We start from the raw sequence: 16,355 nt of genomic DNA on the forward strand, positions 1-16,355 counted from the left end.
TTAGGGATAGCATTTTAAATGTAAATGAAGAAAATGTCTAATAAAAAGAGGCCTTCAATTCTTGAGAACTACCTTCCTGGACCCCAGTGAGCACAGAGTCATACACACTGTTATCATAATTTATTGTTACATCTAATGGAGAGAGAGTTAGCTTACTCTAAATGTCAGCACATTTTTCAGTTCATCTTTTGGCAATCATGCCTAAGTGTTCTCTTACATTCATGTTCCTGCAGTCTCTTACTGGACTCATATCCCACTCTTACGTTCCACTTGAAGCCAGAAAATTCATATAACTAATTACAGCTAGACTATTTCAGCTGTGCAATGCTGGCTTGAGTAAATAAAATAGTTGTGAAAGGTAAAGGATTTTTAATAAATATAGTATTCTGGGGATATTAGATTCACTTCTACCTTTTAGTCAAAAATTTAACTTTAACTTTACCTTATTAAAGTAGTCAATTAACCTATGTATACCACTATACATGAAAAGAAACTGCATGTAGGAAGTAAAATAGTGAAAACAATCTCCTACATACATGTTTGTAATTTATCTCAATTAATATTCTATACTTTTTATCATGATTTCACTCATCTTAATGTGATTTTCTACCTAATATTGTACTTTGCTAAGAAAATGTTATTCCTTATGGAGTCAAAGTTTCTTAGCAGCACTCTTGAATCTATGAGCTATAGTTGCACTGTCCCCTCAGGCAAGGATTTTGTTTTGTTTCTCCATATACCCTTTGATGTAAAGCCTTGAGAAGGATATATCTCTTCTGTGATTCTTCCCAATAATTCATAAACTCAATCTAATCATGAGAATCACTAAGACTCAATTGAAGAACATTCTATAGAATAATGGATCCTCTTCTAAATCTCACAAGTAACTCTCATTCATTAAATAAAACATATGGTAAAAAAATGATACATTTGATAAACTTGACAATGATGGAAAATGCTTGGTCAATTATTCTTTTAGCTGTTTCATTAAATCAATGAAATGTCCCCATTCTTACTAGTCGATTTGTTTTGTTTTGTTTTAAATGGATACAAATGGTTTTATGCTGTGTTTCCATCACTTTTCTCCACAGGTGGCTCAGCCAACCTCACCTGCAGAGCTTTCTTTGGGTACAGTGGAGATGTCAGTCCTTTAATTTACTGGATGAAAGGGGAGAAATTTATTGAAGATCTGGATGAAAATAGAGTTTGGGAAAGTGACATTAGGTAAAATATTTTTTATACTTTTAAACATGTGGAGCTGAGTTAACATTTGCTTTGTCAAGCAGGAAAAGGGTGAGCCAAAACAACAAAGTTATTATTTTGTCTTTCAATTATCATAACAAATTCTGTATTACTTTATGTCAAACAAATAATTGTTGAGGCTGCTTGTGAAATTACAAAATGTCAACATCATGTACAAAGACTCTAAGAGTAATTCTTTATTCTAAATATTTTTATTATTATTGCTTTAGGATTCATATAATATGTCTTGACAATATCCACAAACAAACTCCACTCTCTACCTAAGAATAATTTCAAAAGGAACGTTCCTCTAGTAGTACACTAAAAACAGAACAATGGAAAATGTTGAAGCCCATTTTAACCTTATAAAAATCATTGTCCTTTTAATTTACGAAATTGACTTTTAAAAGTTACTGAGAGGAAGCCAGCAGGGTGGCTGATGTCTGTAAATACTGTGCTTGATAAGCTCAGACAGCAATGTCGCCTCGAATTGAAGACTAACTTGGGTCACCTGGTGAGTTCAGTGCCAGCCTGAGCTAGAATGAGATACTGTCTCTGAAAAGAAATCCTGAAAGGAACCCTAAGCAAGGCACTATATGGAGTCAAATACAACCTTTTTTTTAAAATTTTCCGTGAATGCTATTACATATCTAAAAACTACCAAGTAGTATATTAAATGCTTGATGGGTTGATGGAGGATATACAAATTTTCTACTTGAAGGTATAAATATTTATGAAGAGGAAATAATAGAAGAACGAACCTTTAAATTTTTACATATCTATTTTGAGGGCATAGTCATTATACTTTTTTCAAATTTTATTAGATATTTTCTTCATTTATATTTCAAATGGTATCCCGAAGGTCCCCTATACCCTCCCCCTGCCCTGCTCCCCAACCCACCCACTCCCACTTCCTGACCCTGGCATTCCCCTGTACTGAGGCATATACATATTTTTTTCACTTATATTTAAGCAAAAATGTATTCAGTGAAGAAGCAAATTGTATTTAGACATGAAGAATTAGTTGAAATCCTAATGCAAATGAGCAAGGACTTTCATAATGATAACTAAGTTATAAGAAAAACAAATGATGACTGTTTTCTAAATACTCTTCCATATAAAGCTTGTGTCTTCTGGCAGGATATTGGGATTTAAGCAATGGTTCTCCTTTTTAAATGTCAAGACTTTTAAAACTTTAACAAAGATATAAGAAAATGTTTTTCGGTACGAAGCAAAAACGTATAAAACTGTCATAGGAGATCATCTCTACTGGGATCTTCTCTCTGGCAACAAATACACAATATCTTACTGAGAACTGCTCCGATTTGATTCTGGAGAATCCAAATGGGCAATTGTCTAATATGTACAAAAATCTTTCTTTGCCCTTTTTCATATTTAAAATGTGACCAATACTTTTTGCATTTTTAAAGTTAAAGAAGTACCATAAACCTAAACTGTCCAACTTTGACTATAGGAGTTGGATGAATGCTCTAGAAAATTGTTTATTTAATAATATAGATAATATATGTATGTGTACATACATACATATACATTCATCCAGGCAAGTGTTTGAAACTAGGAATATTGAGAGCAGGAAAAAATGAACCCTAGTTTAAGAAATTTTTCATGTGTTTTAAGAGATTGCTAAAATATCTAAGAATCATATTAGTGAGCATTTACCATTAATTTTAAAAGTCAGAATTAAATACCAGAACTTTTAGTCTATGGCTTTACAGTTTCATATTTCTTTAAAACTATGCAGCTCATTTGTATTATTAGGAAAAATAAGTCAGACTGGAGGTTTCAACTGATATGTCAAAATAACTCAGAAATTTTCTTTCTTTCTTATTCTTGTTAAAAATAATCTGATATATAATTAGGCTTCCAGCCTAACATTTTAGAATCACTTATCCCATTTTTAAATCATATTTCTTCTTAAAGGAAAAGCAATTTGTAAACTTTTCTTCAAGGTCTCTCTCACCTCTTTGTTATGACAGTATGATTGTCCTGCTATGAGAGATAATTAACTGCTAGTTCATTAGCATCTGCAAAGACAAGTTTCTTCATTAGAAGTGAAGAAGAAAAGGGCATGATATCATTTAATTAACTTAGCATCAATTCATAGCCAGATTTGAAGCACAAACTCTGTAGGTATATTCTCATCAGATTCAAATTCACCTACAATTCTTTCTTTTTCATGTGTGTGTATGTTTGTGTGGATTTTTTGTTGCGTTTTCCTTTATGTTTTAGAATCCTTAAGGAACATCTTGGAGAACAGGAAGTTTCTATTTCATTAATTGTTGACTCCGTGGAAGAAGGTGACCTGGGGAACTATTCCTGTTATGTTGAAAATGGAAATGGACGTCGGCATGCCAGTGTTCTCCTTCATAAACGAGGTGAGTGGCACCTTCTCTGCTTGAGAGAGGAGATGAATGTTCCATAGAAAGGAACTCATTGGAATCTAGTAAAAGGAAATTACCTGCTTAAAATTATTTTCTCCATAAACCTAGCACAAGTAAAATAATCCCATTAGCACTATGTCCATGAAGTTGTTAGCTGACTCATGCCCATCAACACACTGTATAAAAGCCAATTATCAGAGGTTAAATCTGGTAGAAGAAAGCCAGATTTGATTAAGGGTTAGCACCTAGCTATTTGTCCCTAAATGAACAACATGTTTTAGAGAACTAGGGTATAGAAATAGTTTTGTTTTTAGAGAGAGGCAAGAAACAACAGGAAAGAAAGTTCTTTTCTATGAGTGATTATAGCCCGGAACAATTCCCTATCCTGGAGTATGTGACTCCCACTCCAGAAGATTGAAGTTGGCCTCCTATGCCAGTTTCTGTATTTTTTTAAATTAATATGACTGGCATGAGAGTTAATCCTCAAGACAATTTCCATTCTTTTTCTTTGCTGATGCATAGAACTGGAATTTTAAAAAAGGACACATCTTGATTTGGTCTAAGGGCACCCAGCTGTTTTGGGTTTTGTAAATCTAAAAATCATTTAGCAGTTAACATCTTCATCATTTAGATGCAACTTTCTTTAGAATTTAGAATGGAGAGCAATGGCAAATCACAAAGAGACAACCACTACTACAAAAGAAGAGAGTATCATAGATAGATGACTAAATCAAACAAGTCAACTCTGGGTTCTTTGCCTTGCTTTTATATCAAATATATAGCCTGAAAAAATTGTTCTCATTGTCAGTTTATGACATGTAAAATGTAGAAAATATCAATTCTTCAGTGTTTTATAAAGATAACAAAAATAACAAGTAGGAAGGGCTTGATACAGTCCTTATACCCAGAAGATGTTTGGTGAAATGGTATTTGAAATAGACATTAGGTCATGAAAATAACTTCATTTTTAATGCAATAAAGTGTGTCATGATTGAAATGTTGTTCCATTAGTTCAAGAACTGTGTCTGATGAATTCCTCAATACAGACTTTCTTGACATTTTAACCTCATATAGTTTTTTTCATACATAATATTCTCCTACGATTAATAGTAACTTACTATAAGTAAGACAGGTTCTAGTTAAGTGTAATGTCTGAAATAGTAACTTTTTCTCCACAGCAGCTCATCAGTTTATACACAAGTGTGTGTGTGTGTGTGTGTGTGTGTGTGTGTGTGTTTGCATGTTTGTTTATGTGCTATATGTGTTGGCATGTTTGTGTGTGTGCTGCCTATGTGTTGTGTTTGAATTGTTTAAAGTTACAAATGATTATAAAATGTGTGACTTGGTGAAATTTTTATGAGCATTACAGGAAAAAATATTTTTTCTCCTTTCTACTAAGTTAAAACATTCTAGTTTACTTATTCCAAGTACACTTTGTACTCTCTTACTCAGCAGATTTACACTGATTTTAATTTCAAAGCACATCTTCAGTCCTAGAGTCTTTGAGGTTTGAAAAGAAAGAGAACACTGAAAACTGTTCCCTGCCTTATTGGGAAATAGATTCTCTTTGAATAGTGTTGCTGAAAGCTATTAAAATAGACACCTTGACTGTCAAGGTGACTATAATATTAAAGTAGCATATTATGCTGTACTTGGAGGAGAGAAGCAAAGGAAGCAGCAGCTAGCAACATTTCTTCCTGTACTTTAACAAGAGCCACACAATGAAGGAATTTGAGTGAGACCCCATGTATGTACAGAAGTACAAAAGTAGCCTTAGCCGACCTTAGACTTAACTACTTATTCTGCCAAAGAACCTTCAAAATAGCCTATCAGCTTATACTGGATCACCTTACAACTCTAGAAAATCCATTCTAGCGTTGGAAGGACCTGTTAGAAAGCATTTCCATTTCTCTGGTTTTGTATCCATTGACTCTAGTCCATACTTTCAATTGTTCTTTCCCTAGCAATCAGATGTTTGATAATAGTCACCATGACCCTGCTGAACCTTCACTTCACCATGCACTCATTCTTCATTTATATGTTTCATTCCTGTAACTTTCTTGGATATACTCTAAATGAAGAATTTAAAATAGTCCTTAAGTATTGAACTAGTAAAGAAAAACTTAGGAAACATGTTAAAAATCTATTGGGTTGAGGGCAGGTGATTTAAGAGTACATATTTCTCATGCAGAGAATCTGAGTTCAGTTGCCAGCATCCATATGGTGGCTAACAATAATTTATAACTTCATTTCTATGTGATCTTATACCCTCTTCTGACATCCATGGGCAAGAGGCACACAGGTGGTACACACACACACACACACACACACACACAAAATACTCATAAACACAAAATAAAATAAATCTAAAAAGAATTTTAAATTTATTAGTTTGGATAAAATATATTTGCATGTGGAGTAAGGCAGAGATGATAGTGAAGGGATTATTATAAACAAGTAGGGTTGACAATGTACTGGATATATGTGGGAAGTGAATAGAGCTGTACTTTTAAGGCAGGTATGCAGTTAGTATGGATCAGAAACACTCTAGGATACTTCTAGCATGTTTAGCCTAAGGTTAGTCATACAAAGATACTAAAGTTTCCAATTAAAGAAAAGTACAGTTTTGAAAAATCAAGGAAATTTTTGAATAATAAATGCCATTAGTGACTGATTGATTATCTAGATATAAGGAAGACAAATATGGCCAATTTTGGTTGCTCTCAAATACTTAACTTTCCCATGATACTCTTCCAAATTTGTATTTATATCAACAACAGTTTGTTCTTATTAAGATAAAAGCATTAATTCCCAAAGAGTCCTTTGAGTTTGTATACTCTGAAAGTCTGTTCTTTTTTATTAGATATTTTCTTCATTTACATTTCAAATGCTATCCCAAAAGTCCCCTATACCCTCCACCTGCCCTGCTCCCCTACCCACCCATTCCCACTTTTTGGCCCTGGCGTTCCCCTGTACTGGGGCATATCAAGTTTGCAAGACCAAGGAGACTTTCTTCCCACTGATGGCCAACTAGGCCATCTTCTGCTACATATGCAGCTAGAGACATGAACTCTGGGGGTACTGGTTAGTTTATATTGTTGTTCCACCTATAGGGTTGCAGACCCCTTCAGCTCCTTGGGTACTTTCTCTAGCTCCTCCATTGAGGGCCCTGTGTTGCATCCTATAGATGACTATGAGCATCCACTTCTGTATTTTTTTGCCAGGCACTAGCATAGCCTCAGTGAATGTGCACTTTCTTTGTAAGAGAGTTGGAGCAAAGGAGTCTTCCCTTGCAAAGGCAATAATGGATATAATCTTCTCTCAAAGGGCTCATTCTATGGAATGACCACACCTGTCTTGAAAACAAGGAAATTGGTCAGCATAGGACATAATTGTAAATTCACCACCATGACAAAGTTCAAAAGAGAGAACATAGCAAGTATAATCCCATAGGTTTGAATCTTCAATGATAAAGTCTCTGAAACTATCAGATTTCTGTCACACTATCAATTACGCAATTATAAAAATGTTTTTCTACATTTCTCAGAGGACCAATGCTCAGAAAAACAATTGGAAGCTGTAATTGTTACTCTTTTGTTTCGGTCACCAACTTAAGACATTCCTTACTTACCAGTTTTCAAAATCTTTCTTTTAAAATACTTTTTTTTTTTTTGTAGAGCTCTAGCAAAATATTTGTTTCATCTAGATCAGTGGTTCTCAACCTTCCTCATGCTGTTATTTCATAACTGTAATTTTGCTACTGTTATGAATCATTATGTAAGTAGCTGTGTTTCCCAATGGTATTAGGTGACCCCGCTGAAAGGGTCGGACCTTGGAGGAGAGGGGGCCTGTGACCCACAGACCCACAGGTTGAGAACAGCTGATTTCGATCTTTAGCACTCAGAACTGTAACTTCTGAGAGGTAAAGTTTATCCAATGTTCTCTAAATGTATTTCCTCCACTGTTCCTTTTTGGTCAATGTTTTTGATATAGCATTATTTAAGCCCTACAATGAATTACAGTATCCATCAAGTGAGTCTACATTTGAGGTAGGCTCAATGCTATATAATTATTATCCCTCAATCTTTATTTGGAAAGAAAAAACATGGTTTTACAAAGCCAGCTGAAGAAGCCAGGAAATTTCACCAGTGAAAATCCTGCCTTAAGAATATCTAAAGTTGTCAACTTCTATATCCTTTTATTTTTTTAGATATTTTATTTATTTACATTTCAAATATTATCCCCTTTACTAATTTCCTCTCTGAAAATCTCCTATCCCCTCCCCCTTCCCCCTGCTCCCCAGCCTATATCTTTTTAAAATGTACATAGGAAATTAGAATCATGTCAGAGAGAGAGACAGAGACAGAGACAGACACAGAGAGAGAGACAGAGAGAGAGAGAGAGAGAGAGAGAGAGAGAGAGAGAGAGAGAGAGAGAGAATGAGAAAATGAAGGGAAATAAAGTCCTGTTTGTGAGTGCCCTGACTCTTTTTCCTAAGTCTAGTAAGCTGCCTATTTTCACTTAACTTTGCTAGTGTCTGGCCTAGAAAGCTTGAGAGTTAAAAGTTAAATGCTGGCTTCAAAAAGAGCCAAACAGTTTTTCATCTAAGAACAGAACCTTGTGAAATTTTCCCTGGCATTTTCATTATATAGGGTTTGTTTAGGAAAGCATATTTTTGAGATATTTTTGAGGTGCAAGTTTGTTGTCATGTCTAGAAGATACTATCAAGCTCTCTCTCTCTCTCTCTTTCTCTCTCTCTCTCTCTCTCTCTCTCTCTCTCTCTCTCTCTCTGTGTGTGTGTGTGTGTGTGTGTGTGTGTGTGTGTGTGTATAAAACAACAATAATTAAAGAAGATATCATGAATTTGAGAGGGAAAGGTGGGAATGTGGAAGACATTGGAAGGTGTAAAGGGAGAGTAGAAATTATGCAATGTTAGTATTCATGAATGAAATCCTCAATTAAAAAAAATAAATGAAAAAGAACAACAGTAAAGGTTTACATGTCAGTTACTGGGTTGTTTCTTTTTCCTGCACATAGTTAATTAAATTTTGTATCTGAGTCTATGAATATTTATTTACCTAGGTTCCTTTGCTTGAGTATCTAGTTGCTGTTGCCTGTCTTGACATGCACCAATTTTCCTTGAAACCCTGACCTTTCTTCTTCTCTCCATTTTGTATGTTTTCCATTTCTCTAATAAAAAGATCACTCTAGATTAGTAGTTCTCAACCTTCTTATTGCTGTGATCCTTTAATACACTTCTCTCATGTTGTGGTGAATTCTGTGTCAGTGACCTATGATTTCTGGTCCCAAATTTTATGACTACCCCATGCCCTCACAATATGGGCATCTTTATAATCTATAACAAAGCACTTTGGTAGTTAAAGGCATGGGATTGAGAACAAAGCTGTCTGTGTTCAAGGCTCAACTCTTCTTTATAACTGTTCTGTCTTAGATAAGCCACTCCATTTCTGTGAGCCTCAAATTGTCTTCTATAAAGTAGGACTGCTAAGTGACCTACCACTTATAGCAACTTGAGATTTAAATGAGCATACCTGCCAATGCTTATCACAGCATCTGACATATATTTAGCACCCAATAAATATTAACAAGCAACTGCAAGATTTCTCTGCTTCAACTCTGTACTATGAGGGTAATGAAGGATGCAGCAAATGTGTGTTCCATTAAAATTTCTACGCATTCTAATTTATCTTTCATTAAAATGATCATCCTTAGCTACAACAACTATGTCTCATTTATCTGGACTTTACCTTACAATAAATTTACTTTAATTTTTGAATGCATTCTCCTGAAGAATTTCATTCATTTATTTATACATTTAATGATAATTATTAAGAATCTCCTATGTGCCTAACAGTGTGTTTACTTGCAAAATTAAATAAAGAGGGGGAATAAGAACCAATATTAATTGGAATGTCATGATCTCCATTTTAAATTACACTGCCACCAAACATTCTTAAAACAGAATTGTGGGGTTTTTTTTGTGTGTGTGTGTGAATGTTTGACTTTAGAATTGCCACGTTAAGAGTTTTCAGTAATAATGTTGGTCTGAATGATAACATTTCCTTATCCTGATTACAATAATATGTCAATTCATTCATCATGAGGTAGTAGAACCAGCAAAATATCTATTTGAGAGACTTGGTGCTAGTTAACAATGATAAACATCTAACTTTTCTCTATTTCCCCTCAAAGCCATTCACCTTTTCTGTGCACATTGTCTCTCTCCAAAGAATGTAATCAATAGGAATTAGACTTGCTCAATAAACTCCCTAGTCCTGGAAATATCTCCAGTAAAGAAATTAATGTGGGGGCGCAGGGTCGGCTGACACTCACCAGCTACCCACAACACCCGCCACAGGATCTTAAGACTTCTGGTGAGTGGAGCACAGCTTCTGCTCCAATCCAATTGCACGGGACCTGAGACTGCATTAGTTAGGGAAGCAGAAACCGGCCTGAGTAGGGCCACAGGCCTCATCCGGCCAGATCAGCGCCAGGGTAGCGGGAGAGCAGGGTTGCCTGACACCCGCCAGCTACCCACGACCCCCGCCGCAGGATTTTGGGACTGCTGGTGAGTGGAACACAGCTTCTGCTCCAGTCCAATCACTCGGGACCTGAGACTGCTCTGGTTGGGGAGAGAGAAATCCAGCCTACACAGGGCCACAACCCTCTTCCGGTCAGAAAAGCACCAGGGCAGCTGGGGCGCAGGGTCTGCTGACACTCGCCAGCTACCCACAATACCCGCCACAGGATCTTAAGACTTCTGGTGAGTGGAGCACAGCTTCTGCTCCAATCCAAGTGCTCGGGACCTGAGACTGCATTAGTTAGGGAAGCAGAAACCGGCCTGAGTAGGGCCACAGGCCTCATCCGGCCGGATCAGCGCCAGGGTAGCAGGAGCACAGGGTTGCCTGACACCTGCCAGCTACCCACGACCCCCACCAAAGGATTTTGGGACTGCTGGTGAGTGGAACACAGCTTCTGCTCCAATCTTTAAACAGTGACAACGATAACAACTAACCCCAGAGATTACCAGATGGCGAAAGGTAAACATAATAATCTTACTAACAGAAACCAAGACCACTCACCATCATCAGAACCCAGCACCCCCACTTCGCCCAGTCCAGGGCACCCAAACACACCGGAAAAGCTAGACACAGATTTAAAAGCATATCTCCTGATGATGATAGAGGACTTCAAGAAGGACTTTAATAACACACTTAAAGAAATGCAGGAGAACACTGCTAAACAGGCAGAAGACAATAAAGAGGAAGCACAAAAATCCCTTAAAGAATTGCAGGAGAACACTGCTAAAGAGTAACAAATCCTTAAAGAAAAACAGGATAACATAATCAAACAGGTAGAAGTCCTTACAGAAAAACAGGAAAACACATCCAAACAGATGATGGAAATGAACAAAACCATACTAGACCAAAAAAGGGAAGTAGACACAATAAAGAAAACCCAAAATGAGGCAACGCTGGAGATAGAAACCCTAGGAAAGAAATCTGGAACCATAGATACGAGCATCAGCAACAGAATACAAGAGATGGAAGAGAGAATCTCAGGTGCAGAAGATTCCATAGAGAACATCGGCACAACAATCAAGGAAAATGTAAAATGCAAAAAGATCCTAACTCAAAACATCCAAGAAATACAGGACGCAATGAGAAGACCAAACCTATGGATAATAGGAGTGGATGAGAATGAAGATTTTCAACTCAAAGGACCAGCAAACATCTTCAACAAAATTATAGAAGAAAACTTCCCAAATCTAAAGAAAGAGATGCCCATGAACATACAAGAAGCCTACAGAACTCCAAATAGACTGGACCAGAAAAGAAATACCTCCCGACACATTATAATCAGAACAACAAATGCTCTAAATAAAGATAGAATACTAAAAGCAGTAAGAGAAAAAGGCCAAGTAACATATAAAGGCAAGCCTATCAGAATTACACCAGATTTTTCACCAGAGACTATGAAAGCCAGAAGATCCTGGACGGATGTTATACAGACACTAAAAGAAGACAAATTCCAGCCCAGGCTACTATACCCAGCCAAACTCTCAATTAACATAGATGGAGAAACCAAAGTATTCCACGACAAAACCAAATTCACACATTATCTCTCCACGAATCCAGCCCTTCAAAGGATAATAACAGAAAAAAAACCAATACAAGGACAGGAACCACGCCCTAGAAACAACAAGAAGGTAATCCCTCAACAAACCTAAAAGAAGACAGCCACAAGAACAAAATGCCAACTTTAACAACAATAATAACAGGAAACAACAATTACTTTTCCTTAATATCTCTTAATATCAATGGACTCAACTCCCCGATAAAAAGACATAGACTAACAAACTGGCTACACAAACAAGACCCAACATTTTGCTGCTTACAGGAAACTCATCTCAGAGAAAAGGATAGACACTACCTCAGAATGAAAGGCTGGAAAACAATTTTCCAAGCAAATGGCATGAAGAAACAAGCTGGAGTAGCCATTCTAATATCTGATAAGATTGACTTCCAACCCAAAGTCATTAAAAAAGACAGGGAGGGACACTTCATACTCATCAAAGGTAAAATCCTCCAAGAGGAACTATCAATCCTGAATATCTATGCTCCAAATACAAAGGCAGCCACATTCATTAAAGAAACTTTAGTAAATCTCAAAGCACACATTGCACCTCATACAATAATAGTGGGAGACTTCAACACACCACTTTCACCAATGGACACAGATCATGGAAACAGAAACTAAACAGGGACACAGTGAAACTAACAGAAATTATGAATCAAATGGATCTGGCAGATATCTACAGAACATTCTATCCTAAAACAAAAGGATATACCTTCTTCTCAGCACCTCATGGTACCTTCTCCAAAATTGACCACATAATTGGTCACAAAACAGGCCTCAACAGATACAAAAATATTGAAATTGTCCCATGCATCCTATCAGATCACCATGGACTAAGGCTGATCTTCAATAACAAAATAAATAATAGAAAGCCAACCTTCACGTGGAAACTGAACAACACTCTTCTCAATGATACCTTGGTCAAGGAAGGAATAAAGAAAGAAATTAAGGACTTTTTAGAGTTCAATGAAAATGAAGCCACAACATACCCAAACTTATGGGACGCAATGAAAGCATTTCTAAGAGGAAAACTCATAGCTCTGAGTGCCTCCAAAAGGAAACTAGAGAGAGCACACATTAGCAGCTTTACAACACACCTAAAAGCACTAGAACAAAAGGAAGCAAATTCACCCAAGAGGAGTAGACGGCAGGAAATAATCAAACTCAGGGGTGAAATCAACCAAGTGGAAACAAGAAAAACTATTCAAAGAATCAACCAATCAAGGAGCTGGTTCTTTGAGAAAATCAACAAGATAGATAAACCCTTAGCCAGACTCACTAGAGGGCACAGGGAAAGCATCCTAATTAACAAAATCAGAAATGAAAAAGGAGACATAACAACAGATCCTGAAGACATCCAAAACACCATCAGATCCTTCTACCAAAGGCTATACTCAACAAAACTGGAGAACCTGGATGAAATGGAGAAGTTCCTAGACAGATACCAGGTACCAAAGTTGAATCAAGATCAGGTTAATGATCTAAACAGCCCTATATCCCCCAAAGAAATAGAAGCAGTCATTAATAGTCTCCCAACTAAAAAAAGCCCAGGACCAGATGGGTTTAGTGCAGAGTTCTATCAGACCTTCAAAGAAGATCTAATCCCAGTTCTTCACAAACTATTCCACAAAATAGAAACAGAAGGTACTCTACCCAACTCATTCTATGAAGCCACAATTACTCTGATACCTAAACCACAAAAAGACCCAACAAAGATAGAAAACTTCAGACCAATATCCCTTATGAATATTGATGCAAAAATCCTCAATAAAGTTCTTGCTAACCGAATCCAAGAACACATCAAAACAATCATCCATCCTGACCAAGTAGGTTTCATCCCAGGGATGCAGGGATGGTTCAATATACGGAAATCCATCAACGTAATCCAGTATATAAACAAACTCAAAGACAAAAACCACATGGTCATCTCGTTAGATGCGGAAAAAGCATTTGACAAGATCCAACACCCATTCATGATAAAAGTCTTGGAAAGATCAGGAATTCAAGGCCCATACCTAAACATGATAAAAGCAATCTACAGCAAACCAGTAGCCAACATCAAAGTAAATGGTCAGAAGCTTGAAGCAATCCCTCTAAAATCAGGGACTAGACAAGGCTGTCCACTTTCTCCATACCTATTCAACATTGTACTTGAAGTCCTAGCCAGAGCAATTCGACAACAAAAGGAGATCAAAGGGATACAAATTGGAAAAGATGAAGTCAAAATATCACTCTTTGCAGATGATATGATAGTATATATAAGTGACCCTAAAAATTCCACCAGAGAACTCCTAAGCCTGATAAACAGCTTCCGTGAAGTAGCTGGATATAAAATTAACTCAAACAAATCAATGGCCTTTCTCTACACAAAGAATAAACAGGCTGAGAAAGAAATTAGGGAAACAACACCCTTCTCAATAGTCACAAATAATATAAAATATCTTGGCGTGACTCTAACTAAGGAAGTGAAAGATCTGTATAATAAAAACTTCAAGTCTCTGAAGAAAGAAATTATAGAAGATCTCAGAAGATGGAAAGATCTCCCATGCTCATGGATTGGCAGGATCAACATTGTAAAAATGGCTATCTTGCCAAAAGCAATCTACAGATTCAATGCAATCCCCATCAAAATTCCAAATCAATTCTTCAACGAATTAGAAAGTGCAATCTGCAAATTCATCTGGAATAACAAAAAACCTAGGATAGCAAAAACTCTTCTCAAGGATAAAAGAACCTCTGGTGGAATCACCATGCCGGACCTAAAGCTCTACTACAGAGCAATTGTGATAAAAACTGCATGGTACTGGTATAGTGACAGACAAATAGACCAATGGAATAGAATTGAAGACCCAGAAATGAACCCACACACCTACGGTCACTTGATCTTCGACAAGGGAGCTAAAAACATCCAGTGGAAGAAAGACAGCATTTTCAACAAATGGTGCTGGCACAACTGGTTGTTAACATGTAGAAGAATGCGAATCGATCCATTCCTATCTCCTTGTACTAAGGTCAAGTCTAAGTGGATCAAGGATCTTCACATAAAACCTTAGACACTGAAACTTATAGAGGAGAAAGTGGGGAAAAGCCTTGAAGATATGGGCACAGGGGAAAAATTCCTGAATAGAACAGTAATGGCTTGTGCTGTAAGATCGAGAATTGACAAGTGGGACCTCATGAAACTACAAAGCTTCTGCAAGGCTAAAGACACCATCAATAAGACAAAAAAACCACCAACAGATTGGGAAAGGATCTTCACCTATCCTAAATCAGATAAGGGACTAATATCCAATATATATAAAGAACTCAAGAAGGTGGACTCCAGAAAGTCAAATAACCCCATTAAAAAATGGGGCTCAGAACTGAACAAAGAATTCTCACCTGAGGAATACCGAATGGCAGAGAAACACCTGAAAAAATGTTCAACATCCTTAATCATCAGGGAAATGCAAATCAAAACAACCCTGAGATTCCACCTCACACCAGTCAGAATGGCTAAGATCAAAAATTCAGGTGACAGCAGATGCTGGCGAGGATGTGGAGAAAGAGAAACACTCCTCCATTGTTGGTGGGATTGCAAGCTTGTACAACCACTCTGGAAATCAGTCTGGCGGTTCCTCAGAAAATTGGACATAGTACTACTGGAGGATCCAGCAATACCTCTCCTGGGCATATATCCAGAAGATGTCCCAACCGGTAAAAAGGACACCTGCTCCACTATGTTCATAGCAGCCCTATCTATAATAGCCAGAAGCTGGAAAGAACCCAGATGTCCCTCAACAGAGGAATGGATACAGAAATTATGGTACATTTACACAATGGAGTACTACTCAGCTATTAAAAAGAATGAATTTATGAAATTCCTAGCCAAATGGATGGACCTGGAGGGCATCATCTTGAGTGAAGTAACACAATCACAAAAGAACTCACACAATATGTATTCACTGATAAGTGGATATTAGCCCAAAACTTAGGATACCCAAGATATAAGATACAATTTGATAAACGCATGAAACTCAAGAAGAATGAGGACCAAAGTGTGGACACTGTGCACCTTCTTAGAATTGGGAACAAAACACCCAGGGAAGGAGTTACAGAGACAAAGTTCGTAGCTGTGATGAAAGGATGGACCATTTAGAGACTGCTGTATCCAGGGATCCATCCCATAATCAGCTTCTAAACGCTGACACCATTGCATACACTAGCAATATTTTGCTGAAAGGACCCAAATATAGCTGTCTCTTGTGAGATGATGCCGGGGCCTAGCAAACACAGGAGTGGATGTTCACAGTCAGCTATTGGATGTATCACAGGGCTCCCAATGGAGAAGCTAGAGAAAGTACCCAAGGAGCTAAAGGGATCTGCAACCCTATGTTGGAACAACATGATGTACTAACCAGAACCCCGGAGCTCTTGTCTCTAGCGGCATATGTATGTAAAGATGGCCTAGTCGGCCATCAATGGAAAGAGAGGCCCATTGGACTTGCAAACTTTATATGCCCCAATATAGGGGAATGCCAGGGCCAAAAGAATGGGAATGGGTGGGTAGGG

At 37.2% G+C, this 16,355-nt stretch overlaps 1 protein-coding gene across 4 annotated transcripts in view; it reads left to right on the plus strand.

The window, feature by feature from the left end:
* Il1rapl1 (interleukin 1 receptor accessory protein like 1) overlaps positions 1-16,355 on the plus strand; it is a 1,382,089-nt gene that overhangs the window by 1,327,872 nt on the left and 37,862 nt on the right. For all 4 annotated transcript variants that reach the window (XM_021153186.3, XM_085838132.1, XM_085838131.1 and 1 more), the window contains 2 exons: positions 1,092-1,224; positions 3,493-3,638. In XM_021153186.3, the coding sequence (XP_021008845.1) occupies positions 1,092-1,224; positions 3,493-3,638 (279 nt within the window). The remainder of the gene's footprint in view (positions 1-1,091; positions 1,225-3,492; positions 3,639-16,355) is intronic.

Source organism: Mus caroli, unplaced genomic scaffold (genome assembly GCF_978045245.1).
Source record: "Mus caroli unplaced genomic scaffold, Mus_caroli_1 scaffold_5, whole genome shotgun sequence".
NCBI classification, from domain to species: domain Eukaryota; kingdom Metazoa; phylum Chordata; class Mammalia; order Rodentia; family Muridae; genus Mus; species Mus caroli.